This window comes from Oreochromis niloticus, linkage group LG1 (assembly GCF_001858045.2).
Source record: "Oreochromis niloticus isolate F11D_XX linkage group LG1, O_niloticus_UMD_NMBU, whole genome shotgun sequence".
Classification (NCBI taxonomy): domain Eukaryota; kingdom Metazoa; phylum Chordata; class Actinopteri; order Cichliformes; family Cichlidae; genus Oreochromis; species Oreochromis niloticus.
This window is the reverse complement of record NC_031965.2, coordinates 27,963,668-27,988,879: the sequence shown is the minus strand read 5'-3', so window position 1 is coordinate 27,988,879 and position 25,212 is coordinate 27,963,668. Positions and strand designations below refer to the sequence as shown.

Here is a 25,212-nt window from a genome sequence, read left to right as displayed (position 1 = left end):
CAGAGAGGCCATCTGTCTTTTCAGCTCTAAATTAGCAGTGAGAATCAGCAGGTTCTCTTGTCCACGGAGGACTGACGGTGATCACAGTGGCATGTTGCAACTGGCCAAATGTCATGTTACTCATTGTAAGGGGCTAGGCATGGCCATGGGAGAGAGAAGGGGTGTAGGGACCTTAGCAGGAAATGATTATATGTATGATTATATGTGCTGGAGAGGAAAGCATTAGCTCCCCCCTGTGTAATTTTGTGGCTCTAACCACGCGATTTGCACCAACAGTGCACAACATTAAAAAATCATTAGTTTTTGCTCACCTATGACACTTTTATACTAATAGTTAAAATATAGTCTACTGCTATGCTATATAGAATGACATAGATTAAAAATAAACTGAAAGGTCATGATGACGCATTTGATTGAATTCTCTTAGAAGAAATGCCATATGCATCCACCCATATACCTTTTCCATTTTCCGGAACTTCTGAAAACAATTCCAAATACAGAATTTCATTTCAGTTAATCAACACACATATGTGTACCGGTATGTTGCTGTTCATAGCTTGGTAGGTCAGAGGAGTGTTTTTCAGCAAAGGTTCCTGTCTGCTCTGAGTAAGAATAACCGCGTGGCGCGTGAAATACGCACAGCCCGACACGCAGACCAACAAAACCTTGACAATGACTCAACTGTCTTCATTTCAATTTATGCAGCAAGCTGAATGAAAAAATATACGCATCATACAAAGAGCCCACCCCGGTCAGGAGAGCCTATAAAAGCTGGATACATCGGAGCAATCTACAACCAACAGGAGACACTTGGAAATTTGCGCGCTGGAGGACACTTCACTAGTCCACGCTGAAATGAGAGGGTTTACACTGAATAATGTCTGCCAGTGTGGCTTGTTTACATATCTTGTTTTGTTTTCTTTCACCGCTGCAGTGAGTTTCGACCTGACTGAGCTTAGGAATAAAGTTGCAAAAATCAAAGTGAATCCAAGAGGCAATCTTTGGGCTACAGGTAAGAATATCTGAAGTTACACTGTAGACACATGGGTCGTATTTATTTTGGGTTCCACCTCATCTTTGTATGTATTTTAACAGATAACATGTTTCCTTCTTCTTTTTCTTTTCTGTTTTTAAAAACATTTTTATTGTGTTATGTTTTAAAAAGTTTTATGTCTTCCAATTTTCGCTTGGTTTAAGCACTAATTAATGGGCGTTTCTTTGATTTGGAAGGACATTTCATGGGCAAGAAGAGTGTCGTGGATACTCCTATGCTGCCTTCAAATGAGGACCAAGGTGCCGATGCGCTGGAAGTCACCCTTCCTGCAGAGCAGAGTGCGCTCGGGGAGCTTTTCCAAGAGTTTCTGCGGGTGGCGCTGCAAGCGCAGATGGATACACAAGAAAGTCGTTCGAAAAATCAGGCGAGGAAACTTTCCCTACGTTTTTGATATTTGATGTCAAAAGGCTATTTCTGCGTTATAATATACTAACTCGTAATGTCATGCTCTCTCTTTCAGGAGGAGGACTTGTTGATGAAGATTTTAGAAAACTACATCCGAAGCAGAAAGTGATGTAAAGGATACAAACCTGGCACGCATTAACATGGATCGAAGGTCACCTGGGCTTATGAGTTAAAATAAATAAGAATCGTGTACAGTCTCATGCTCATCATGATTGTAATTTAATGTAACTGGCTTGCTCATTTGCAATACATCTTTTTTTCCAGTTATTTTGATGGATCTATTTTACATGTTCTTGTCATTTGTTTAGTTATTTGTATTAAATAAAATAATGATTTGCACTGCTTTGACTTTGATGTGTGACTGATAAATTACAGATCGATTTGTTCCTTTTGATTGCAAAAGCCCCTCCTAAACAATGCATTAGTGAACTTAAACACTGTTTTTGTTATATATACACCGCTGGTTTCTACTTGCACAAGAATGAACAACACAGAAAAGATGGAGATTGATAATGCTATAATGTCTGGGCACCCTTCAGTGAGATGAGTTTAACTCATACTTTGGTAACACTTGTGGCCTAAAAGACAGTATTACAGATATGGACAAAGGTCTTATTTATACGCCTATCATTAACATTTGCGTCAAACTTTTTTTTCTTACAAAAATATTACTAAAATAACACTTATATAAATATAAATGTAGGCAGCTTACATAAATCACATTTCTTAGTTTCCTGAATATTTTGACATGAAATCAATATAATCTTTGTACTTTTTCTGTCCTTTGCATAAAGGGATGATCTGTTCTCTCGATCAATATTGGTGGAGCGCAGTGAGATGGCCCATGCAACTTCCTTGCCTTGAGCTATTCTGTTGTATTTGAAATGGGTAGGCTATTTCAATATCTCTCCCACAATGCCTTGTCTGCTTTGTGTCATTTCAAGGTGTGGATTGTGCATCAAATCCAACGTGGTGAGAGGTGTGAGTACAGGAAGTCTTTATAAGCTCTAATACACCTTTCCGGTAATGTTTTTGAGAGAGTCAAGAACTGAACACTACTACCTATGATACACCTTTTGTTCAAAACTTTTAAAACTACAGTCACACAAAAACACAACATCAAAAACATAATTCTGTATCCATGATAGTTATTGCCAGTTTCTGCTGAATATGTACATTTGAAGATGGGTAAGAGCCATATATTTTAACTATTTTGTGCCCTGTGCAAAGTAGGAAGCGTTCTTGAAAAAGAAAAATCCATAATTTTCTTTTGTTGGGTATTTGGCTCACTGAGTTTGTTACACGGAAAAAGAACTAGTGCCAAACTCAGATAAACATGTAATTCATGAAATGCCTACAACCTAATGATTCTCTGATATTTTGCCTGTCTCAAGGGCTGCTTCGTGTCTAGTGCTGATCAGAAAATCATAATCCTCAAAACTTGTGTTTAAAATTTTGCTCACACCCTCAAAACCCTCTTTTGATGACGCCAAATCAACACTGAATTATTTTCCAGTTAATCAATTCTCTTTCTCTTCATTAAAAAAAAAAGAGTAATGAGTGTTTAGCAAAACATAAGGAAATCTAAGTGATTTTGAATGTAGCGTGATTGTTGATGCTGGATAGAGTGGTCTGATTATTTCAGAAACTGCTGAAATACTATTCCAATAAATTACTGAATGAATAATTAATTCTAATACATTTTCATTGACAATCAACTCTAGGGAATGGTCACTATATATAAAAAGGAGTTGAAAATTAATTACTTTACTTCTGGATAGATCTCCTTCCTTGCTAAAGTTACATGTGGAGATGTGTCTGCTTCTTAGTAGTGTGGGAGTCCCACTGACATGCACGATTTAACCACAGTACTGCAAATAACAAAGTGTTGTTACCTGGCTACAATTGTAACTGTGCCATATTCTATTGAGTGGTAAAGTCCAGGCTGCTGTAGGCTGTTAACATTTTGTCTATTTTTGTTAGAAACTGGGTTATCAAAATTGACCCTTAAGTTTGTAACTTCAGATTTTTGTATTTCACATTAGAATCTGGAGCACACACATTTATAATTAAGTCTTTGTCCAGTAAACAACAGCCTTTAGATCCTGGAATTTTCAGGTGCAGGATGCTGTGTACAACTAGGTTAGTAGGCTAGAAAATTGGCCACAATTTTTACAGGAAAATAAGCCTGCACAATAACTTAAAGGAGAATGAAAAGCACTAAAACATACTTTTAAAAATGACAAAAGGAAAATCAATAAAAAACATTCTCGTTCCTGTTTCTTTTCATTTTTATTTTGTTTAAAAGTGCGAACATGTATCCTGGAACTGTAGTCATCACATAGATATGCAAAATGTACAAGCATTTGATTGTTATGAGAATTTCGGTATTTTTTTTATTCATTTATTTATTTATTTATGTTAAATGTGAGGCAAGTGAATGTTGCAGTTTGATGTAGTGCTAAAATAATTAGTAATGTATTTGTGTGGGTGGGTGCCTGTGGTTTAGGGTGAGTTGCAAGTCCAAACATCTTGCATGTTTAGCTCTTGAGAAAGGTGATGTTTTAATAAAATCTGAGCATGTGCTTACTTACTATTAGGGAAGTGAGAAACACTGTTCCTGTTTTCTGTTTACTTTGCACTTGTTCCACTGCTGAGGAAAGAATGCTCATTTATCTGATTATAGATGGGATAGAACTAGAGAGTGACAGAGAAGGATCTCTGAGGCAACGTGTCAGAAAGATACAGAGATTTATCAGTAGGAGTAGGCCAGAACTTTCTCGGAGATAATGGGGACTGTGTCACAAGTTTATGGCATCAAATAGAAAATGCACTGTCAACTGATATATCAGAGGAACAGGTCAAGTTGAGCATTTTTGAGACATGTGCAGAGGAGGTATGGTGGATATACTGGAAAAGATTGTTAAAAATGCAGCTGCCAGCTAGGAAGACAAGAGGAAGAACACAGAAAAGGTGTATGGATGTAGCAAAGAAGGACATCAAGAGCTTCGGTGTGACAGAAGAGGATGCTAGGGATATGGATATGTTGACCAACTGAAACAGAACAAGAGTGGTCCATCACTTGTTATTTGTGTTGATTATTTTATATTTATGAATTTTGACCTTATCTCTTTTTCTTTCATATAGAATGGTCCAGTGTATCTTATGCTAAAGGAAGCACCTTTGTTTGTAGTTAGAGATTTTGACCAGATTGTGTTATGACTGCCACGTACATACTTCTTGGACATTTCACACTGGAGCAAATTTGACTACTTGACCACATCGAAATACCAAGGAGGGAAAATTAACATCTAGAGGAAGTGCAAACAATAGAAATGCACAAGGACCAGTCATTACTGAATAAAACAGGAAATTACTTAAACCAAACCTAATAATGCAAAACTATGAAATCATTCTGTTATTAAAGCTTTGTTCTAAAAAGACATCCCCACTAAGCAACTCAGTCTGCATCTCAAGTCAATTTCAAGTCCCAGTGTGGTCCTCTTTTTAAATTTGTACCTCCCATCCATCCATTGTCTTCCACTTATCCTTTTCAGGGTCACAGGGTGGCTGAAGCCTAGCTGTTTTAGGGTGAGAGGCAGGGTACACCCTGGACAGGTCGCCAGTCTGTCGCAGGGCTAAGACATAGAGACAGACAACCATTTGCCCTCACATTTACTCCTATGGGCAATTTAGAGTTACCAATTAACCTAACCCCACTAACTGCATGTCTCTGGACTGTGGGAGGAAGCTGGAGTATCCAGAGAAAACCCACACCAACACGGGGAGAACCTGCAAACTCCAAGCAGAAAGTGCTTTAAGGCCTGAGTGCTAACCAATGTGCTACTGTGCTGCCCATAAATAAAATTTGCACATACGTAGATAAAAAATATAGAATTTCATGATTTTACTGAGGGGTAATTAGTTTTAAGAATATGGCCCAAAGTTACAGTTATGTATGCCTCTACCATTGGAACATTTGGTATTCAATTTTTTGTCTTTTCTTTTCTTTTTTCTTTTCTTTTCTTTTCTTTTTTGTTTTATATTTTATATTGTGCTGTTTTAATCATGAATTAAGTGATTGCCACAGGCAAATCTGATGCATAATTCACATAGTGAATATATGTTGTGTCAAAACAGGCAATCTCAGCTAGTGAAATTTGTAAATTCCATTGTTGTTAGTTTGAACACCAAAAGCTCACAGAGACAAATTTATCCAGTGTTCTTGCAATAAAGCCATGGCTTTGGGCACCAGTTTAGGTCATTACTGATAGAGTGTTGCATCTAATTTTCTGCTGTGTAATCCATCTTGCACTCTTAAGAAACATGCAAGTCTCATAGGTGACATGTGTTTCTTACATTCGTTTATTTTTGCCAGGGGACTGTGTGGGCACGCTGTGCTTGTTATTATTTATTCAAGCCTGATACTGAACGCCTAAAAAATTCATGGAGTTGAAAAAAAGATTATTATATGGTTGTAGGCTGTTCTTACCAACTGCTCATTCTTGATAAATCTCTGTCTCACAACTTGTGTGCCTTTGTAAAACTAGCAATGATACACTGCCACCCTCTGGCATGAAACCACTCACTACACATCACTGACATCTCAGTGTGGAATTTCCCTGTTGGATTTTTAAGAGGTTCAAAGGAAGGTGCTGATGAAAGTATAAAAAATAAAACAAAAAACACATAAATCAATATTATTATGGGACCCTATATGTAAGTAAATAAACATATAAAACTGACATTCGATACAGGCGAGCGAACACAGTTGAACCTGAATCATATGCAACAGCAGATTGTTACAATACTTAGATCAAAAGCAGTCACAAGAGAACTATTCTCTACTACTACTACTCCCACATCGTAACCAGTTCTGACAATTTCAGGTCCTTGTGTAGATTATTCAAGGAAACAGTGCAGGGTATCGAAAAGCCATTTTTTCTAATTCCATTCTGACTCTAGAGATAAACACTTGTAAAATATTATGTGAGGATAGGGCATACTGGCAGCAGGTTTTACACATAAAAACAGACAAATAAGAAAGAAAGAGCCCAAGCAGAGATTTATATATCAAAAAACAACCAAATGGAAGTCTGCAGACAGACTCAGCAGCAGCACACACAATTTCATCAACCAGTCATAAAATGTAAAGCACAATGGTAGACGTTATCTAACCTCTTTAGGTACAGGCGCTAGGCCAGGTGCATTCATAACGAGATCATCATAATCCAATAAAAATTCCTCACCTGGACCGAGAAACCACATTTATTTGTATTTATTTATTTGTATAAAATAAATTTAATTTTTAATTTCAGTTCCGTTTGCAAAGGTTCAGTTTTGACACAAGCTTCTCAACATGAGTTTTAAAGGACAAATTCTGGTCTATAATGATGCCTAAATACTAGTTGTGACCATTTCAGTTTCACCCACTTAAGTGTTTTTGATTTTAGGAAGTTTCAGTGTGTTTGCTATTGTCTAAGCTGTATATTTAAGAGATTTCAAACAGCAAAATACCAAATGTTAATCTGTTCACACTTGAGTTTTTATCTATAATCTGATAGGTCAAAATTAAAAACATGGCATTCAGTCTCAGTTTATGTTAGGTATTAGTTTCATTGTATATCGGTGTTAACATGCTTTAAAAAAAGACTCCCAAAGTCTTCAGTCATTATTGAGTTAAGTGATTGGGCGACCGTGGTTCAGGGGGTTGGGATGCTCATCTGTAACTGGAAAGTTGCCGGTTCGATCCCCAGCTCTCTCCGTGCTGGTGGTTGTGTCCTTGGGCAAGACACTTTACCCTACCTGGTGTTGGCCAGAAGGGCCTATGGCGCGATATGGCAGCCTCGCTTCTGTCAGTCTGCCCCAGGGCAGCTGTGGCCTCAACTATGGTTTGCTTGCACCAGTGAGTGAATGAATAGTGGAATTGTAAAGCGCTTTGGGTGCGCTATATAAATGCAATCCATTATAAGGTAAGTTCTGGTGTCATAGACATGAGATTAAGAGCAGAGCCAAAAAAAGTATAGTTTAAAGACAGGGTTGAGCTTGACACCATGAAGCTATTTTATTTTGCTAGCTATGTTAACAAACTCAAAGGACATAGATAAGAAAAAGCTGTTTGAGTGCAGTCATCAAGATATTAAGACATTAAAAAAAAATACATACATGCATTAGTCTGTTCATGCCAGTTTATGTTTCTCATAAACCTCCTGCCTACAATATTGGAATGCTGCCGTAAAATAGGAGTAGCACAGCTGGTGGTTGGGATGAGGGAAGCTTGCAGCTGTGGAGAGCAGCATGTAGGGAGAAGAAAGAAACACCCCACATGCAAATTCTAAATAACAAACTTGGTGAGTTACTTCTAAAAGACAGTTAAAGCTCACTTTAAATCTGGTGCTGCGTCAGAACTTTATAAAATAGATGCTGTTTCGAATGACATCGCACGATAGATTTACAGACTCACAGATCATTAGCTCAAATGTAGTACAATGTTGTAGACAACCGTCCCAGCATTACCCCCAGTTTGTTTGTTTTGAATGGTGACGTCACCAGAGCACGTGACCGAGCAGCGCTTCCTTGCGGCTATTTTATTGGTCAAACCTAGAAGAATCTGCACAGTGGGGCAGGCCGTAGCCATTTTATTATTTTAACAGCAAAGGTGCAGGTGCATCAGTATTTTATTTTTTAAATATACATATATACTAAGTGTTTCCATTTAAGTTCTTACGATACCATGGGCCAGTGTGGGATTACGTCATCTAAAACCGTCTTGGTTTTCCTCAATCTCATATTTTGGGTAAGCAACGGCAGATGCTTGAACAATGTGCAGCATCCCAGTGAGGCCGAGGATGGACTGTTAGCAAACTGCGCCAGAGATGCACTGCAGTTTGGCGATAAAACAGATGCATTATGTGGCGGTAATTTGTGTGTAAAGACGCACTCTGACGTTAGTATTCACTGTAAACTGCACGGACGGTAACTGGAAATCCATTTGACTGGTTAGCAGTAGCTGTAGCTGTAGCGTGTTCTGTAGCTGCCGCCCACAACTTATAGCTATGACGTTATGCAGCAGCAGCTGAGTTAACCTCCAGCGCTGTTTGAGCTGCATCATGCTAGTATATTAAAAGAACAGCAGAGCTAAATTAAAGCATGTATAGATGAGCAAAATTCCAAATAAAAGAATTTCTGAATCTCCACAATGATCAAGCAGGATGACTGAATAATATAGAGACGTGAGGCCCAGTCCACACTGCTTATGCGTGCTTTGTCTGTGAGCCTGAATTACCATTATTCATGTGAAGCTATGATATCGTTATAGCACATAACAATGTCATGTTTTTGTGTCCAAGTGCATGATTTCTATTTAAAATAATTTATTAAATGAATTACTTGTAGGTTTTTATTTGGTAAATAAATAATATATTAATATATTTTGAGTTTATTCAAAAAATTAATATTATTTACTATTTTTCCGTTTTGGTAAACATGCCTATATTTGTGTGTGAGTATAAAAGCAGCATAAGAAATATTTCTATATTGGATATCATGTTGTAGATCTTATATATAATGCTGTATTTGCACCATTTTTAAAAAATGTTTTGCGTTTGTAAGGCTGCCGTCTTGTCCAGGACTCGCTTGTAAATTTCTGGTTAAATAAAAGTAATGAAAAAAGACAAGACTAAGTACACTATTAAAGTTGGGGTTTAAATGATTATACATTCAAATTTTGATATAACAATCATTTTAAAGCTGTTCAGATCATTAAAATAATTGCTCAGCAGTTTGCATGTTCTCAAATGTCAGGGTGGTTTAACCATACAAAAACTATAGTTTAATTATGAAATCAAAAAACTAATAATAGGGAAGTAGTGTATGCTTTTGCTACCAAATACAAACGTTAACACAGACGATTAAGTAAAAGCCTGTCTGAATTGAAAATAATTACAAAAGTAGTTGCAAAGATGGCTTAAGTCATGTGGTGCAACTGCAAGAAATGTCAGTTAAATTGTTTTAGGCCGAAAATGTATTATTAAATGATTTGCACTCACATAAATTGAAGCAGGTTATGTCTCTTTATGCTTCTATATCTTATTCCTTTTTCCCTGTTTCTCTCTGCAGGCTGCAGCTGGAATTTTATGCTACATAGGAGCTTATGTGTTTATCACATATGATGACTATGACCACTTCTTTGAAGATGTGTACACGTTGATTCCAGCTGTTGTAATCATAGCTGTCGGAACTCTTCTCTTCATCATCGGTTTGATTGGCTGCTGTGCAACAATACGTGAAAGCTCCTGTGGCTTGGCAACGGTGAGTATGCCAAAAAAAAAAAAAATGGTTTCATGCCTATGGTAGGAAACTGTAGGAAGCACATCAACAGTGCCAAGGAAGGTTGGTGATATAGCCTCAAAGTCACCGTGATATTTCAAGAAAATTTGCAATATCGATATTTCTGATGATAAAGTAAAAAAATACTGAATGGTGTTTTTCATGCTTGCAGTTTGCAGGCAGCACCATTCATATTGTAAGTAAAGGAAGGGCATTTTCACAATATTGGCACTAAAACCTAATTTCTACCTGGGATGTTGTATATTGGTTTGAGCTCATTAACTAGCATTTTAAAGCCCTTCCTTTCGACCATCGCTAATTTACATCCACTATTTTCTTTTCCTTTCATGTTGAGCGTAACTTGTAAATGCTGCGCTTGGTGGAATCGTTTGTTTACATTTCAGTCAGACAGCAGCAGCTGCTAGTATCTCATAGCCTTCATAGTCTGGTTGTGTTTTTGGCTCAAGTGCTGACAGAAGTTTATGTCTTTAGTGAGAACAGTTTGTTGCAACTTTGTGCTTTGTTGAAAGTTGATGAAGAAACTGCCTTTTTAAGTTACTACTGGATGATGCTGACACCCAGCTCTTGCTGGGAATGTACATACATGGCTTTGCTAAAGCAATAATAATGCAATATGGGTTTTAATGTGACTTTAATTAATTAAATTGCAGTAGTGGAAGAAAATACTTAAAATGCTGTAAAAATGCAGGGAGGGATTTTAAAAATAAAATACCAATGATTTGACATTTTCACTTGTTTTGGCAATTTTGATTGATAAAACCTCACATTGCATTGAAACTACATTAGAAAAGACGCTTTTTATAAATGGGGACAATTATTAATTAGTAATGCATTCAGTGGCCAACTGCCTATTGATTTTAGAGAGTTTTAATATAGGCTTTAAGACAGAGAGAAAATGTCCTATGTTCAATATTTTTTTTAAATTTTAGATCAATTTTACCATCAGCTTTCTGTCTCTGTTTTTCAGTTTGCTGCCATACTCCTGCTGGTATTTGTAACGGAGTGTGTGGTGGTGGTGCTCGGCTACATATACAGAGCAAAGGTAAACACTGTTTTGTTGGTCGTGTTCTCTTCTGTTAAAGGCGATAATGAAATGCTGCTGCTAAATCTAAATTTGTCTCCTGTTTCAGCGTAAATTACCCACTGTGGCAACCCATTGTGAACAAGGGAGTTTTTACAAATAAATGTTTTATTACTGTGTGTAAAACAGCTCCTTCTGCTGTGATGAATAAATGTAATTAATTTAGCTGCTCTCATTTATCCTTAATCCGTTTCGGTTAAAGTGCTTCACAGGCTTCTATAATTAGTTTTTTGACAATGTTATAAGACTAAGTCAGCATTTTCTAATTACTTTGAGTGAGCAATGAGTGGTGAATAGTGACAGTTGTGTTATTTTTTGTTTTGTTTTCTTTGTTTTTATAGGTAGAAGATGAGGTGAATCACTCCATTCAGAAAGTTTACAATGAATACAACGGCACCAACACTGATGCTCCTAGCCGGGCGATTGATTATGTGCAGAGGCAGGTGAGAAAAAACTTCTATTGTGACACATGATTTTGTCATCTAAAACTGGAAAAAGTGAGTGCATACTGTTTTTAATTACGTTACTTTTTATGCTTTCCTGGTAGTCACATATTAGATGATGAATTTTAAAATTGTAATTAAAAATGTTTTATTCACCATTTTTCCTAGCTTCACTGCTGTGGCATTCACAACTACTCTGACTGGAAGAACACCCGCTGGTTTAATGAATCCAAGAACAACAGCGTCCCCGTCAGTTGCTGTCAGCCCAGCATCAGTAACTGTACAGGCACGCTCACTCGACCAGCAGATCTTTACCAAGAGGTACACACCACTAGTGTGGTGTCTATAATTAAATCATTAACAGAGACTATAAATATTTTCCAGCACGTTACAAGTGTGTTTATAGCTAGAAAACTTTTTTATTTTTCGTCTTTAGGGATGTGAAGCTCTTGTTGTGAAGAAATTAAAGGAGATTATGATGTATGTCATATGGGCTGCGTTGACTTTTGCATCTATACAGGTAAGGAATATAAAGCTGCAAACACAAAGGTCTTAAAAAATTGACATCTGTATTTCGTCTTGTAGATAGTTATAGTCAGATTTTACATACTTATATGCCGCATCATAACTCAGCTAAAGCATATTATTAGAACTGTATTTAAAGAGTCTTGCAATAGACTCAGGTGAGTAGGGTGTATTATTGAAACTGCAGTTGTCTTGGTAACAAGTGAACTGAAAGTAGCTCTGACCTAATTGAGACAAAGTAATTGTGGTCAAAGCATCTATGTTTAACAAAGCATCTATGCTGTGGTTGTTGTCAGCATAGCATCCAACTTTCCAGCCAGAGTGCATATAGTAATAAATGCAACTATAGTTCTTATACAGTGCAGCATATGTTCTATAGTTTGTCCCAATATACCTGTTAAATTTTTAAACTGTTTAGTCGTGCTGTTTAATTAAATTTACATGGAGGTTGCTGAAGGGAAAAAATGGACTTCACAGTTTTGATCCCTGTGCTGTCTGCCTGCAGATGCTGGGCATGCTCTGTGCTTGCGTGGTGCTGTGCAGGAGGAGCCACGACCCAGCGTATGAGCTGCTGGTCACAACCAACAGCTATGCATGAAGAATGCAGCCGGCCAACAAAACACTAAGAAAATCAACAGGAGCGTCACAGGACATGTCCACACTAGTTATCAGCTATAGTTATATAAGCTCAAGCACACCTTGCACAATTCATGATAAAGTAGCGAACACTGACGTTTTGGGTGGGAGCTTCAAGGGAAAACCATTTATTTATTGACATGCTTTCCAAGTTCCTGTTACTTTTAAATGTTTATCCTTTTGTTACAAATACTGAAATATTTACAAAAGCCAAAGTTGTATATGGCTAATTGACTTCTGATTATTGATGTGCAATTTTTTTTCTTTAAATTGTGGCTTCATAAAATTTGTGTATATGCCCAATAAGGATGACGAGAAGCTTAAATGTGAAAATAAGACTGGTCGTGTTGTATGAAAGCTTTTTCTTGGCGTGCTATTTTGCACCGTGGCTGGAACTCTGGAGATATTTAGTGGTTGTCCAAATGCATAAGCTATGTTAAAAATAACATGTACTCTATTACCAAGGCCTTGGTTTGACCAGACCAATCTTTTTAGCATAGTGCAGATCTGACGTTTTAATCTTAGCTGTTCCATGAATGCAGTCTAGTTTTTAAGATTTGCAGAATAAGAATAATGAATGTTTGGTTTTTTTAGGTGTTGGAGCAGCATCTCATTCTCAAAGCCATGTTTGGTGAAAGAGTTGTTTATGTTCACAAATATTCCGATTGTAAATTTCCAAATCAGGCTTCACTAACAAGGTATTGCTAAGATATAAATTGTGAATTAACTATTTGGTCTCCAGTGCCATCAGTAGGAGTATTATCAGTGTTACCTAAAGATTTATATATGTAGATTCAGTCTGTTACAGTCACACATTTCCTTGTTTAGTTTGATTTAAGTATAAACCTGATTTTAAAAAAATACACATTTTTTGTACCTTGTAGTGAAAGTGTGTACCCTGTTAATATTTTTAAGCTGTTAAGTTGATCCCATATTTAGCTAGTTCCACAGAAAAATATGAGAGATAAAAGGAGACAAATAAACTCATACACCTCAACTGGATTGTTTTAATTTTTTTTTCACGTGACAGTAAATATGCTACCAAAAAAAACAAACCGACACAAAGTACTTAAACAAGCAATGGTTGGCTATATCATCAGGCGCATTGAAATATATTAAACATGTTTAAATGTGCCGTCACTTGACAAGCATAAAAAATAGTTTATTCTAGTAGTTTGTTCATCTGTATGTGCTCCTTTTGTAGCCAATGGTCTGTGGAAGGTTTACAGAAAAAACTTATATGTACAGCAGATATAAATGATGATTACTACAGTCATATGAAAAGGAACGTTTTTGCAGGATTTTATGCAGTCCTGTGAAAAACACATTACACAGTTATGTCTTCTATGGGAATTAAGTGGGTAATTATCAGCCTGGTGCTGCTAATTAAATGCAACTGATCATCAGCAAGTGTGACCACCTATGTAAAAGAAGAAGTTTTGGCAGATTACTAATTTGGAGCATTTAGTTTAGTTTTTTTAACGGTACAAGACCACATCTACTTCCCAGTAGTAGATTCCCCAGCAATTTCACCCAAAGTCTGACCATGCAATACTTAGAGAAAATTGCAAAAGGCCAAGAGCTACATTCCTCATTTAGCATGTTATATCTAAGTTCCTGACAGTACAATTCCTGAACGAGTATGGCTTGTTTGGAAGAATTGTAGGGAGAAGATGGAATAATAGTTTAGGTTTGCAAAGTTGTATTTGAACAAAGCAAAAGACCTCCAGAACAAGACCAAAGAGAGATGCCTGGTCATAATGCAAAGTGGCACATTTATTGGTAGCCAAGTGCACATCAGCGCAAACACCCCGCACCACTGTTAAGCACGGTGATGGAGGGGTGATAATTTGGGCTCATTTTGTAGCCATTGTATTTCAAACAACTCCAGAGTCAAGAGTGAGGCCATATGTCCGACAGCGAAATCTTGGCCAAAATTGGGTCATGCAACAGGATAATGATCCCAAACACATGAGCAAGATGGCTGAAATAGAAAATACGTTGCAAAGTCCAGACCTTGACATGACTGAAATGCTGTGGCCAGACCTTAAGAGAGCTGTGTGTGAACAAATGCCCGCAAACCTAAATGAACTGAAGCAATGTTGTAATGATGAGTGGGGCAAAAGTCTTCAACAACAGTGTGAGAAACGGATGAAGTATGAAAACGATTACTTCATGTTATTGCTGCTAAAGGTGATTCTACAAGGTAGTGAATCATAATTTGTACTCAGTTGTTAAGGACAGCATAGTTCTATGAAAACCTTCCTTTTCACATAACTAGAAATCCAGCCCTCTATCTTCACCAGCTCACATGTGCACCACATAAATGGATCATTTAAAAGACTATGCCATAGTTTAGTCAGAAACTGCATTTCTTAACAAAGAAGGATTGACAGCCAGAAGCATATACATCTGCGCTGTATATATGTGGCTGCTTAATGCTGCTAAACTTAGCAGTCACTGGTGGTTTACATATGGTACTCATTCTGTTTTCTTGTCATTTGAGATGAATAAGATGATTCATCTTATCAAAAGTCATTTAAGTTCAAATTTTAATGAAAAAAGTATGTGATGTTACAGTGCTTAGAATGTACTGGTGCAATACTAGTTTGCTACTATTAGAACAGAAACATACAGATTTATGTTGAAAACATGGTAACTTGACTAAATGAAGGGAATTTTAAAATTCTTCATTGGTTTTCTAAAGTAGATAGCTAACCATTCTTTAGTCATATATTACAAGTATAGGAACTAAAGATGAGATAAACAATGTAGCTATACTGATTGTTCAGAACTGAAGAAGCTTCTCGGATGAGAGGTGAAACGTCTTCAAGCAACTTAAAGAAGTCCAGACGCTTTTCTTTGCAAACTCCTTTGACTATACTGATTGTCCAAACCAGTGTAAACAATGAGGCTGATGTAAGCTGGTGAATGCATTTCCTTTAACTTGCATTAATTGCTTAGGTAGTCTACTGCTTACTAAATTATCCTTTTTAGTTCAGGTTTTTGGTTAGTTTTTCATGTTAGCCAGTATTGTAAGAGCACTTGGGGGAAAAAAGCCTGGCAAAAATGTGTTTGTTTGTAGGCTGTATTCTGTGTGGCATGTGTTCGCTTTGATGTGTGTCTTTGCAAGCGTGCAAGTTTTTAAGTATATGAGACATCTGTTTTGATGTGTTGACATTCTTTGTGTCTACTTTCTTGCAATTGCAACTGTTGTTCTGTGTATACCACGCATGCTGTGGGGGCACAGTTGTGTTTACACAATCACAGTGTGTTTATCCCCCCAAAACAGTTATTGCATTTTATGATAAAACTCATTGTAAGGCAGTAGTTCTCAAAGCTTTTTTGGCATGCTCTATATCATAAGCTATAAACCCCCCACACCCCACAGTATTTAATTTGATTAATTATATTAAGAATAAAAATGATGCACATAGCATTTTACTTAAATAAAGTTGCATATTATCAGTGAAATAGCCCGCCCACATTTTGTGAACCACTGTTTTAAGGTAAAGGGGCAGGCAAGTAAGAATTAGATTTAAGGTTCTTTTTCATGAAATTACTATAAATAAATTGAATTTCTCCTGAGATATAAAGAAAATAACTGTATGTGCGTACATGTTTAAATTTTGCCTAGATAGTTTCCTGGCACCAGTCCACTAAACCCATTCCTCTCCACCGTCCACCACCCATTTTGTTCTTGGTCCAGCACTCGAACTATATCTCCTCGGCTCACAGATAGCTCATCTTCTTCCTGATCAGTCGATGTAAAGAAAGCACATCTTAATTACAGGTAAATATCACTTAAATACAGTACCGCTAATACTTTCTTTTTTTCTTTCTCGATCATCTTGCTCAATGTTCACTTTCTTGGTGTAGGTTTTAAAATAATCATGCAAATCACCTTTGCAGTGTACTGATAAAGCACAACATAGAAGATTTCATCAGGTGGACCCGTGGACTGTGGCACTTCTTGGTGAATGCATGGAAGGGGTGCATATCCGTCATCTGAAAGCTGAACTAAAGCAGAATTGAATGTCAGAAATTGCAAACACAAAATGTAAAAAAAACAACAACATTTAATCTGCTATGTATTTTAAACAATTGTGACCAACAAACGTACAACAAAGAGTTTCAAAGTGCGGCTTCTCTCACGAAGGGCAAAGGTAGCCACCCATATCTACCCACAGAGTTCAACTTTAAATAGCACAAAAAGTCATACCAATAAATTCACGCAACTATGTGTTTGACCCATGACTAAATATAACACTTTTTCTAGCTCCATGTTTTATAATTACAATGTGTTTCACATGCAGTATGTTAGTAAATGACAACAGCCATTGTGTATGAATGAGTGAAAGGACACAGTTCCACCGTTTCTGTGGTAAGCATGCAAATAAATGAAGAGACCAACAGGGCCTGTGATGTGCTACTGTTCAAAACCAACAGCCTATACCGTTTTACACATTTGGCACATACATGACTCATTGGTGAGAAGATTGGCCTCACATCAGGTGCACTACAGCATATTTAAAGTTCTTTCTTACTTTGAAGTGTACTTTCTTGATTTAAAATTAGAATATCATTTTTATCTCTGATTCATATAGTGAAATGTTTCAAATTAATTGACTGCTCTAACCTCTAATATATGAATAGAAAGACCAACTCTTTATATATGTAATTTATAAAATATAGCAGAACCAACAAAATATTGAAGACTTAGGTCTTTCCTATTGTTTAACAATATAACTGAGTGAGCGGTTGCAATACTTACATTCTCCAATGGATGACAAAGCAGATCGTGGGCTGAGTGGACTGTCCATGTCAATGTTCAGAGAACTTCCAAGCAGGGGGTCAGAACACCTTCAGATCAAGAGAGATATTTAAGATACAAATGTTTAATTTTGTGAATTCAGCGAGCAGAGGTCCAAATTTCTAACATTAAAAAATAACAACAAACGATGATGATAAAGATGATGATTAACAAAGAGAATATTTTCAGGACATGGTTTGTGTTTAGTTTGCAGAGTACAAAGTATATTATATACATTATATAAACTAAAGTATATTATATAGTATATTATATACACTATAGTACAGTATATAGTATGTTATAAACACTGTTGAAGCAGGTCTCCTCTGGATTTCTTTTTCCCATCTTAATTCTGTCTCACCTCTTTGACGGATCTTCTTCTCCTCCTGCAAAATGAGCTTGGCCATTGTTGTCTCTGACTGTCCCTGCCTTGTAATAGCTTTCAAACACTATGGGCTCTGCAAGAAGAAAAGAGAAGCTGCTCACTTGAAAAATGAAGCCAAGTGATGCTTTTTGCCTGTGTGTCAATTGAAAGAGAAAGTCAAGAAGCTGAGCAGCACTCTTTATATCCTGTTATTTTGTAGTGGAACTTTTCTCACTTCAACTTTGTACTTATAAGTAAAGGAAACAAAACAACCATCTTTCCAGTAAATACAAATTGTGAGAGCTCACCTGGTGGCTTCAATCCGGTGCCTTTCATTTCTATGAAAGAGTTGTTGTCTTTGGTAATGTCACACTGTTCCAGAAATTTCCTCACCTCCTCGTAAGACTGGTTTTAAAAAGGAGGAATTCAGTACATTTTATGTTACTTTTATATTACTTTCACTTTTCATTTAGGTTTATGCATAATTGATAGTTAATTAGGTTAACGAAAATATCCCGATTTGGTTTTATATACAATCAACCAATGCTGCTCACCAGCTCTTACAAAATCTTAGATTCGTAAATCCTGGAAGACACAATTTTTCTGTCTGCCAGTTATTCATATTTGGAATGTTTTAGAAAGTGGCAAGTACGGAGCCCATAAAACTATCGGCCAAGTGATTGTAATAACTTTCAAGAAGAAGTCAAGGCTACATGAGCCTGCTAACATGCTTCAAGTCGCGATCCATTAGTTTATCCAGTAGCAGGCCACAGTGGTGCTCTGACATTCAACTTAAGCACACTTAAGGTTTGAAAATTAAAGCCTCATTGAACTAAAATGTGATCAGAAGAACGACAAAGAGTGAAAACTGCACTATTATTACAATTCTGGTTGATAAATTCTCATTAAAAGAACATTTGGGAATAAAATTTTAAAATCAGTTTTTTGTAACACTAAAAGAGATACTTTTTGTTTTGTTTTGTTTTTTAAGAAAACATTTTTTTTAGGTTTATCCAGCAAGACAATGTACTAATACTTGATTTAGAAATAGAAATTTGCATTTTTATTTTTCTTGGCATTTTTATTCTATTTGTTTTATGCTGTTTACATATTAAATAAAGGGAAAACTACCTCACCTCATCATCTTTGACACATTGCATGGAGAAATGATTGCAGTGGTCCCAGAGAGCACACCTGAGCGTGCTGATCCGATTTCCCTCCAACTGTTGGAACACCTATAATTATCAAATGAATTCTGTGTTATTACCAACAATGTGATATCACTATTACAAGATTTGCCATGATACTGGGTTGCAGTAATGCAGCTTCTTCATGCGTGCCCATTTTGCCTCTCCAAAACATGAAATGGGCCCATTTCATGTTTTGGAGAGGCAAAATGGGCACGGTGAACCTGTGTGTTTGTTACGCGTTTTGAAATGATACCCTGTTGGGTAATGATCAACCCAGTATCACAGCAAAACGTGATATTTGCTGTGACATAAGGTTGAATTACCTTAACATATACAAAGCTCATTATAGTTTCTTTTTTCCTCTTCTTACTTACAGGGGCGCCACCAAGAGCTGTCGGGTGTATGTGTGTTTGTGCTTGTGTGTGTGTTTGTGTGTGCATGTGTTTGTGTGTGTGTGTGTGTGTGGCCCCAAGTGACAGCAAAGTCAACACAAAGAAGCTGTCGTTTGAAAAAAAAGCAGAACTTTTGTGTGATTGAGTGTGTTTCTGCATGGTTGTATGTTTTTCCATTTGTGGCTCTCTCAGTGCAAGATGAAATGTACTTCCGCAAATGGTCACCGCCAGGAAGGTTTTCACAGTTATGGGGGTTGTGGTGTGGAGCTATTTCTGTGGTTAAAAGCCATTATTTTGAATAGAGACATGATTAGAAAGCGGTTAATGAGAAAATATTCTGCAGTACCTCGCAAGTACTTTTGTGTGTCTCCTCCCAGTCCTGGCGAACAGCTTCTAGTTGAACAATGTTGTTAAAATACACCTTCTCTGTGAGAACAGAGCATAGTGAATAGTTACAGTTAACAAATGAAACACTGGTAAAGAACACAAACATAACCACCGCACTGTTTTCAGTCTCTTAATTTATTTTTCCATGAAATATTCTCAAAACAAATAAGTGGACAATGAATGCAATATACTAAAAATACATGCAAGTTAAAAATAAAATGTGGAGTCATACCAGCATCATTGGCCGCCTGTCTGCATTGCTTTATCTTGTGACGTACCTGTGAATCGAATGGTGCACAGGAAGCCACATTCAGTGAGTTTTGTAACCATTTTAACACCAGTCAGAGAGACTGAAATATAAATAGGTTGTTTAGGGAATGGTCTTGAAAGAGATAAAAGAAGAGATGAAACATCTCACACCAGCACACAAACACACTTTAGTTCCGCTTTGCAAACTGTTGCACAACTGCAGAAAAGTCCCATCATAAAGATTGCACCGCTGACAGCTGGAAACTTGTAGTTCGTAAATAGAACTGACTCAGTGGGCATTTGTACATTTTGGGGTGCATTTCTCAAGGAATCTAAAAGTTTGTATTTTGTTGCTCATAAAAACATTTGTCTTTTAGCGAGATAGCTCATGCACTTATTTTACCTTTTCAGGGTTTTTGGACGTAGCATTTGTTTTCTCAGCCCCCTGCTCTGCCTCATCGGCCTCCTTGCACTTCAGCTCATAGTTCTTCTTAGACTAAGAAAAAGAGAAACAAAAATTAGAAGTTCTATTTCCGACAAAGCAACAGGAAGAACACTTTTTGTAAGTGATGCACCATTTTAAAAAAAAAATCTGACTTGTATTTTTTGCGCTTGTTAGAACATAAATTGAACAACTTTTATGTGGTTAAGTTTTCATGTTTATTACTAAATCACGCTGATTCCATGTGTCAGTGATAAATGGTAGCAGTGGAAGTGTCTCCTACCTCCATGGTCTTCTTGAAGAATGAAACTTTTTTCTTTTGAACCTTCTCCATGATGCTTTCAAACTAAAGACAAAAGGTTGAAATTACTTGCATATGTTGCTTCAATGCAAACCTGATACTTGCAGTTATTGTTCAGTGATGAATAAAAGACCTGGATTTTTACTGTTAATGTGATAAAAGTCTTAATGTCACTTTGATAAAGACTGAATTAGTCTCTACTCAAGTCTTGAATCGTTTGTTTTTTGAAAATATAGCTTTCCCCATATCAGCTGCTATCACATCATTGCACTCAGTGTCTGTAAAGTGATTTAAATGGCTGCAGGATTAAGTCAACACTTACATAACACAGTGTTTCCCAAACAGGGTTTCTTGTATGACTCTTGTACTGGGTTGCAGTAGAAGAGTCACTTGCACTGATTGCTATGAAGACTGGCAGCTATTTACAACCGTTAAACAGTTACAATATTAGTCTAATGACTTGTGCAATACTAAAAGTAATAAAGAATTACATCATCCTCAGAGTATTCAAACCTTAACCATTTGTGGTTTTTATGTTTAATAAGTCAGTTGTTAAGCAACACATATTTCCCAAATACCTTCTTCCTCTGCTCTTTCTGACGTTCTCGGAAACTCTCAATCTTTTTCACCTCCTCTTTCAATATATCGGATAGTTGGATGTGAAAGTTTCCAATGTTCTCAATTTCTGCAACAAAAAACATTGAAATGGCACAGTGAACCATTTGACATACAAACACATATTTGGATGTAACTTTCCACAGCACATGGACTTACGAGTTTTTAGTTGTTCGAATGATGCCCTCAAAGTGCTGGAAAAACAACACACATTCATAATCAAAATTATTCACCATGCATGCACTTTGTGTATCTTTTGCAAAGAGGCAGATTAACATTTTTAAAGCAAAATTTTAAGCAAAATAGCAGCTGAGTACAATTTCATTGCTAGAACTCTGCACTGTGTTTTATTGTTTAACCAGCTGCCAAGACCGTGAGGACACCCAAACCTTACCATGCAGACTTTGTGCCCTAGTTTTGTTTTTGTCTTTCAAAAAGAAGAAAAGAAAAGAAAAGAAAAGAATCTGTTTGGTTTTACAAAGATGATTCTTTTATTGGAGGCTCATTGTTTCCTTTTTGTGGCTCTTAGAATATATTGAGTTCAGTACAGATGTCTGAGATAGCAGGGAACAGGAAACTGACAAGTAATGACCTACTGTACACTGAGCGAGGGGCTTACCACACACACACACACACACACACACACACACACACACACACACACACACACACACACACACACACACACACACATGCATATGCACACACACATACTTACACCTTGGTCTCTTTTTTCTGTGTCTCGCTTTCTGTATCACACACAAATGTGTTTCCTCTAAAAGAATGTGACGATGATATGCTTGACAGCAGCTTATACGTAGTCTTCCTGGTCAGTGCCAGTCACCCTTAACATCTCCATCCCTTACTAAAACCCTTCCAAATAAAAGTTTTTGTCCAAATTGCTATATTTATGTACTAGTTGGGCAGTCTATACAATACATATTGCTGACCTCAAAACTAATTTTTCACCTTATCTCTATGTGTCCTCCAGCTTTGCGAGCAATAGTCACCAGTTCCTTCCCATACTTTTCCTCTGCCAGTGCCCTGTGGGGTATAAATAGGCAGACAAATCATTAGAACCCAGAATGTATGTTTTAGTATTTAGTATTAGTATTTAGTTTTAGTAAAACTGAATTAGCTTATATAAAGTCTTTTAAAACAGTCCAACATTTGCCTTGACATGCATGTACCAACATTTTCACCTCAAATCTTGTTGCTACTTAAACTTCCAAGGTTTTGTTCCTTTACCTAAAAGATCACTGACTGTATGTTACGTCATTCTATTCAGGCCATAACATCACAAAGATGACTTTGGTGACATCTTAGGGTTTACTTGTCATTATCAATTAATATACTTCAGCAATCACAAATGTGTGTTAATGCAGAATATTTTGATATTTCAAGAATTAAAAAAAGAAATTGCTAAATTCTGACATCTTGTGACCTAAATGAGTCATGGGCCTGCTATCTTGCATACATGACTAACCACATGTAGTGATTAATGAGTGAAATGACAACTAGATAGCTATTTCTTTTAAAGCTATGATCAAGCTGGAAGCTGATTCCCTGTATGAAGTCATGTAAAGTAAAGATCACGGAAAGAGAAGTGCAGCTATGATTAAAATCACAGAACCCATGATTTTAAGTTTATTTTGATTGTATAAATACGAGCTGATCCAACCTCATCTTCAATATCTCTTCCACATCTTTGCACATTTGCCTTCCATCTCGTAATCTTTGGATCACGGCTTCATACCCAGCATGGCAAGTGAAGTCAGACCCCTACATTGACGAAACACAGAAAAGAAAACTGCTCCAATAAACAGCATTTCTGAAAAAGGTATTGCAACATGTTCTAGACTCATTTTGTGGTAAAATGCAGAACTAGCACTTGTGTGCTGCAAAGATATTTGTATGTGGCATGGCAGCGTAGACTTAATACACTTGTTAAACTAACCCTTTAGATCGCTTCAAGTGCGCACAGTGACAGTTTGACACGTTACAGTGTCTTTACATGTATGATGTTGATGATTGTGCATATTAAGTATTTTTTAAGTTGTAAAGCTTACCTTAACCCCCCACCCCCACTCCCACCCCATACGGCTGTGTGTCTATACTAGTATAAACTATAATCACTTGCGGTTTACCTGATTTGGCAAATTTTGACTTACAGATGACAGTTAGGGTTTAAAATATATAATGTATTAACAAGCGATAGCTGACTGTAACGTGGTGTTTCTCGGGTTCCTAAAACGGTCTGTTCAACATAATTAATGCATATTATTGTTTAGAAACTGTAACAAAGCAAGTAGAGCACAATGCCACAAAAATATACTTACCCAGAAAGCATCTTTAAACATCAAAGGAGCCATCGTATTTTTTACTTCCTTGAACTAAGCACAACTCTTAGTACCGACCTCACTTACAGGACATTTCTCTAAATTTAAAAGCTTACCAACAACCTTGTATGGCTGAAACGTCAGTGAGTCATTTTGAATGAGGAAGAGCTTTTGTCCCGTGATGTCACTGACCACAGACAGCTCAGCCCATTTGTGAAACAGCAACTCTTTCACTTTATGTTTGGTCTAACGGTTGTGTCAGAGCACAGCAGTTACATGTGCCTTGCTAGGTAAAGGTGTCAGTATGTCTTTGTATTTGTTATGCACTGATACGTGTTATGTGTTATGTGTTATGTGTTGCATTGCTGATGTCATCAACACTTACAGACAGGCAATATGTTTAAGTGTCACACGCTGTAACCAAAAGTTGATGGTTTACTTGCTGCAAGTAGCATTTGTGGTAAATCATAACCATCTACTGCGTGACTTTTCAATTTTTGGAGAAAAAAAAAATTTCTCCCTATTTTGGGGGAGCTTTAGGGTCCCTAATAATATATCAATCATAAAATTTGACACCCTGCCCCCCCCCAACAGATATTGGTTTGTTGCTTCAAGGCAACACTGTGCGACAAGGGTAGTAAAACGCCAAGTTATTCTATAATAAGTTTTATTAGTACAACAAGGATGCACAAATAAAAAACCATAAAACACCAAAATGCATCCAACATTTGACCCTAACCCCATGTACGCGCGCGCACACACACACACACACACACACACACGTTGTGTTTCCATCACTTTTGGGGACATTACATTAACTTACATTCATTTCCTGGAGACTTATCCTGACCCTACCCATCACAAGTCCCTGCCTGAACCTAACCGTAACCCTGACCTTATCCTAAACCTAACCTTACCCTAACCCTGACTCAAGCCTTCACCCTAAAATTGAATGATTTACCTTGCAACTTGTCCCCATAAAGTAGGCGAGACCTCACCATGTGAGTGTGTAAACAAATTTGTATCCCCACAACAATAAGTAATACACGACCACACACACACACAATTACTTTACCAACTGACCCCTGACCCCCTAAGTGTCCCTCAAACCTCATTCAGGGATCCACTCCTCTACTTCACTGTCACTCCCTGTCCTCACTTTCTGAGGACAGAAAGTGCACATTCCCTTGGTTTCCTTTCAAAAGGTGGGGGGCGCTGGAGCCTAGCCCAGCTGTCATAGGGCGAGAGGCAGGGTACACCCTGGACAGGTCGGCGGTCTGTTGCAGGGCTAACACACAGGGACAGACAACCATTTGCACTCACATTCACACCTAGTGGCAATTTGGATTACCCAATTATACCTATCCCCACAAGCTGCATGTCTTTGGACGGTGGGAGGAAGCCGGAGTACCCAGAGGGAACCCACTCAAACTCCACACAGAAAGACCCCGGCCTGATGGTGGAATTGAACTCAGGACCTTCTTGCTGTACGGCAACAGCACCAACCACCGTGCCACCGTGCTGCCCGTTTTTACGTCCATGTCCTGTTATTATGAGTAGATTGTAAAGTAAAAAACATTGACTATGATCATATAAATGCACACAAACACATCTCTACACACGCATC

At 37.3% G+C, this 25,212-nt stretch overlaps 3 protein-coding genes across 3 annotated transcripts; 2 read left to right on the top strand and 1 right to left on the bottom strand.

Annotated features, from left to right (window-relative positions):
• The first annotated feature begins 602 nt into the window (after nt 1-602).
• On the top strand, nt 603-1,807 carry nmbb (neuromedin Bb). The gene is made up of 3 exons (XM_003437623.5): nt 603-1,012; nt 1,231-1,418; nt 1,515-1,807. Exons 1-3 carry the CDS (start codon nt 856-858, stop codon nt 1,566-1,568), a joined length of 399 nt encoding a protein of 132 aa, XP_003437671.1. The 5' UTR covers nt 603-855; the 3' UTR covers nt 1,569-1,807.
• Nucleotides 1,808-8,066: 6,259 nt separating this feature from the next.
• On the top strand, nt 8,067-13,490 carry tspan3b (tetraspanin 3b). Its single transcript, XM_003437584.4, has 7 exons — nt 8,067-8,255; nt 9,578-9,769; nt 10,776-10,850; nt 11,231-11,332; nt 11,501-11,653; nt 11,769-11,852; nt 12,363-13,490. Exons 1-7 carry the CDS (start codon nt 8,193-8,195, stop codon nt 12,453-12,455), a joined length of 762 nt encoding a protein of 253 aa, XP_003437632.1. The 5' UTR covers nt 8,067-8,192; the 3' UTR covers nt 12,456-13,490.
• pstpip1b (proline-serine-threonine phosphatase interacting protein 1b) lies at nt 12,565-23,744 on the bottom strand. The gene is made up of 15 exons (XM_003437622.5): nt 23,586-23,744; nt 22,928-23,028; nt 22,216-22,290; nt 21,406-21,440; nt 21,210-21,316; nt 20,614-20,676; nt 20,292-20,384; nt 19,872-19,917; nt 19,599-19,678; nt 18,807-18,905; nt 17,979-18,075; nt 17,668-17,764; nt 17,268-17,356; nt 16,398-16,513; nt 12,565-16,247 (listed from the first exon to the last, which is right to left on the bottom strand). Exons 1-15 carry the CDS (start codon nt 23,616-23,618, stop codon nt 16,116-16,118), a joined length of 1,263 nt encoding a protein of 420 aa, XP_003437670.1. The 5' UTR covers nt 23,619-23,744; the 3' UTR covers nt 12,565-16,115.
• Between the last annotated feature and the right edge of the window lie 1,468 nt (nt 23,745-25,212).

Excerpts from the sequence above, each read along its gene's own strand:
- nmbb (XM_003437623.5), top strand. The coding sequence starts at position 856 with ATGAGAGGGTTTACACTGAATAATGTCTGCCAGTGTGGCTTGTTTACA. Across the intron at positions 1,013-1,230 it reads AGGCAATCTTTGGGCTACAG|GACATTTCATGGGCAAGAAG; the intron begins GTAAGAATATCT and ends TTGATTTGGAAG. Across the intron at positions 1,419-1,514 it reads AAAGTCGTTCGAAAAATCAG|GAGGAGGACTTGTTGATGAA; the intron begins GCGAGGAAACTT and ends TCTCTCTTTCAG.
- tspan3b (XM_003437584.4), top strand. The coding sequence starts at position 8,193 with ATGGGCCAGTGTGGGATTACGTCATCTAAAACCGTCTTGGTTTTCCTC. Across the intron at positions 8,256-9,577 it reads TCCTCAATCTCATATTTTGG|GCTGCAGCTGGAATTTTATG; the intron begins GTAAGCAACGGC and ends TTCTCTCTGCAG. Across the intron at positions 10,851-11,230 it reads GCTACATATACAGAGCAAAG|GTAGAAGATGAGGTGAATCA; the intron begins GTAAACACTGTT and ends TTGTTTTTATAG.
- pstpip1b (XM_003437622.5), bottom strand. The coding sequence starts at position 23,618 with ATGGCTCCTTTGATGTTTAAAGATGCTTTCTGG. Across the intron at positions 19,918-20,291 it reads CGTCCAAAAACCCTGAAAAG|GTACGTCACAAGATAAAGCA; the intron begins GTAAAATAAGTG and ends TTCGATTCACAG. Across the intron at positions 16,514-17,267 it reads TTTGTCATCCATTGGAGAAT|TTCAGCTTTCAGATGACGGA; the intron begins GTAAGTATTGCA and ends ATTCTGCTTTAG.